Raw genomic sequence first — 2,049 nt, 5'->3', positions numbered from 1 at the left:
TGCAAAAGCACCAAATCTGTGAGAATTGGGGCCAGGATCCTCGTGGCTGAATCATTCTTATGAAATTCATTTACATATATGTATATGTATTAATATATATATATATATATATATATATATCCTAATCTAAGAAACTAACAATTATTTGAAGATATGTGCATTGTATAGTTGTTCTTGTGTAGGACCTATAGAGGTAAAAGGAAAGGACAAAACTCCATTGCGTAACAAGCATGGAGAAAGATTGTATAGTGTAGAGAACCAGAGATTCTGGGTTCTTACAGGCCTAATACGCCCCGGGATCCCACAACAGTATGTCCCGGGATCCCACGACAGTATGCCCAGGGTACCAAGTGAAGGAATTCTTTAAAATGTTTATACGATAAAAGATAAGCCTTAAATATTCTATTTCTCTTTCTCATTGTGAATATTATGAACATCTATTTTACTTATTTTGTAAGAGTAAAGGATCATTTTATGATACTAAAATACTTATAATGGTATTTTATTGCTTAGGAGGAATCGCATTTTTGCCTTGAGGAGATTTATGTGACTTGCGCACAACTTGGTTCGTAATCAGCCCCCATTTAGCTACGGTGAACCAAGCCTAGTCCACCAAAATACAACTATTTGGCCCAGGATCCTTGGGCCTGTGTGCTAAAGAAAAAAAGCACTCTCACACATTTTAATTTATGTTACCATCTCATATCTAGTTTCATGCATTGACTTAGTATGAACACCTAATTGTCAGAACAAGCAACAACAATCTTGTTCCAAGAAACTATAAACCATTAGGGTAGAGTAAGAAATATATTATTAACTCCATAACACCAAATGAGTGCTTTTGGCAATATAGTGAAATAACTCCAAACAATATGAGACACATAAGCTTTTGATATAAAAAGTGTGTCAAGTAGCATTATTTTTTGGGAGTCGCCTAACTATTACATAAAATCTCTGCCAATAAAAGTAAGAATATCCAGAGCTCAATACATAGTTCTCTCTATCAAAAATTTGCTATCACACTAAGAAATGGCACGAGTTATTAGTTGAAGACCCCTTTTAAGACGTAACCAAAGCAAGATATGTGCCAATGACAATGCCGGTCGCAAATATTTCATTGAGCTTACAACTGTCAGGCATTGGAGATGGCTTTATCCGGTCCTTTGAAATAGTCATGATGGTCCCTAATACAAATCACAAACATTTTGATCACATTTCCCATATATGGCAAAGCATCAATGGTACTAAAAAAAATCTTTCATTCAAATCTTTATCAATTTAATTTAATACATATTTTTTGCAAAGTCTTTAGTTACTTTAGAAAGAAAACGAGGGCAAGAATACCGGCAAAGTAATAAAAAAGAAAGAAAGAAAGAAACAGAGGCTCTTTGAAATAATACCATCATTCAGTATTGCTATTATCAGAACCATGAAAGGTGGGAAGTCATATTCCCATATCAAAGCTAGGAGCATGAAACCAAGCTGCAAAAAGGTTGAGTTGAAGAATTACGAAAGTTGAAACAAAAAAGTAAGAATTAAACCTTTAGCACTTAAGCTAGTGAAAATGAACTTAAAAAAAAATAAAGCAAAATAACCCTAGCTTACCACAATCCTTATGGTTATGGAGACAACATATATTTGCAAATTCATGCAAGCTAATTAGTTTTACCATTAAACAATTTTGAAATCAAGAAACAAAAAAAGAAGAAAAAGGAAAAAGTTATGTGTAACAATCATGTTTGGCACTACAAAAGTTTCTGATATATTTTGCATGCTTATTGCTTAGACATAAAAATGACAAGTAGCAAGTTTGAATCTAGGAATCAACCTTCCTGAAACATGATTGGGAGGTATAAGGCTACCTACCAATCACCTCTACTAGACTCCATAAAAGTAAGAAATTTGTACGCTAGGTATGACTTTTATTGATCTTAGACATAAAAAAATTAGTGCACCTAGAATATTTCCAACCTCAAGAGCAACAAGTGATAGTGTGTAGCTATAATGCCATTTGTTATTGAGGACTCTAATCTCCAATAGTACATAAGA

At 33.5% G+C, this 2,049-nt stretch overlaps 1 protein-coding gene across 1 annotated transcript; it reads right to left on the bottom strand.

Annotated features, from left to right (window-relative positions):
* Positions 1-1,059: 1,059 nt before the first annotated feature.
* Positions 1,060-1,680, bottom strand: LOC126721733 (plasma membrane ATPase 2-like). Its single transcript, XM_050424797.1, has 3 exons — positions 1,606-1,680; positions 1,401-1,482; positions 1,060-1,184 (listed from the first exon to the last, which is right to left on the bottom strand). Exons 1-3 carry the CDS (start codon positions 1,648-1,650, stop codon positions 1,060-1,062), a joined length of 252 nt encoding a protein of 83 aa, XP_050280754.1. The 5' UTR covers positions 1,651-1,680.
* Between the last annotated feature and the right edge of the window lie 369 nt (positions 1,681-2,049).

Source organism: Quercus robur, chromosome 4, assembly GCF_932294415.1.
Source record: "Quercus robur chromosome 4, dhQueRobu3.1, whole genome shotgun sequence".
Lineage (NCBI taxonomy): Eukaryota > Viridiplantae > Streptophyta > Magnoliopsida > Fagales > Fagaceae > Quercus > Quercus robur.
Note: the sequence above shows the minus strand (reverse complement) of the source record. Positions and strands in the feature narration are given on the sequence as shown.

Bases quoted from the DNA above. Each gene is read 5' to 3' on its own strand.
- LOC126721733 (XM_050424797.1), bottom strand. From the start codon at position 1,650: ATGAATTTGCAAATATATGTTGTCTCCATAACCATAAGGATTGTG. The intron at 1,483-1,605 runs GTAAGCTAGGGT...ACCTTTTTGCAG, and splicing joins CCATAACCATAAGGATTGTG to CTTGGTTTCATGCTCCTAGC. The intron at 1,185-1,400 runs GTATTATTTCAA...GATTTGTATTAG, and splicing joins AATAGCAATACTGAATGATG to GGACCATCATGACTATTTCA.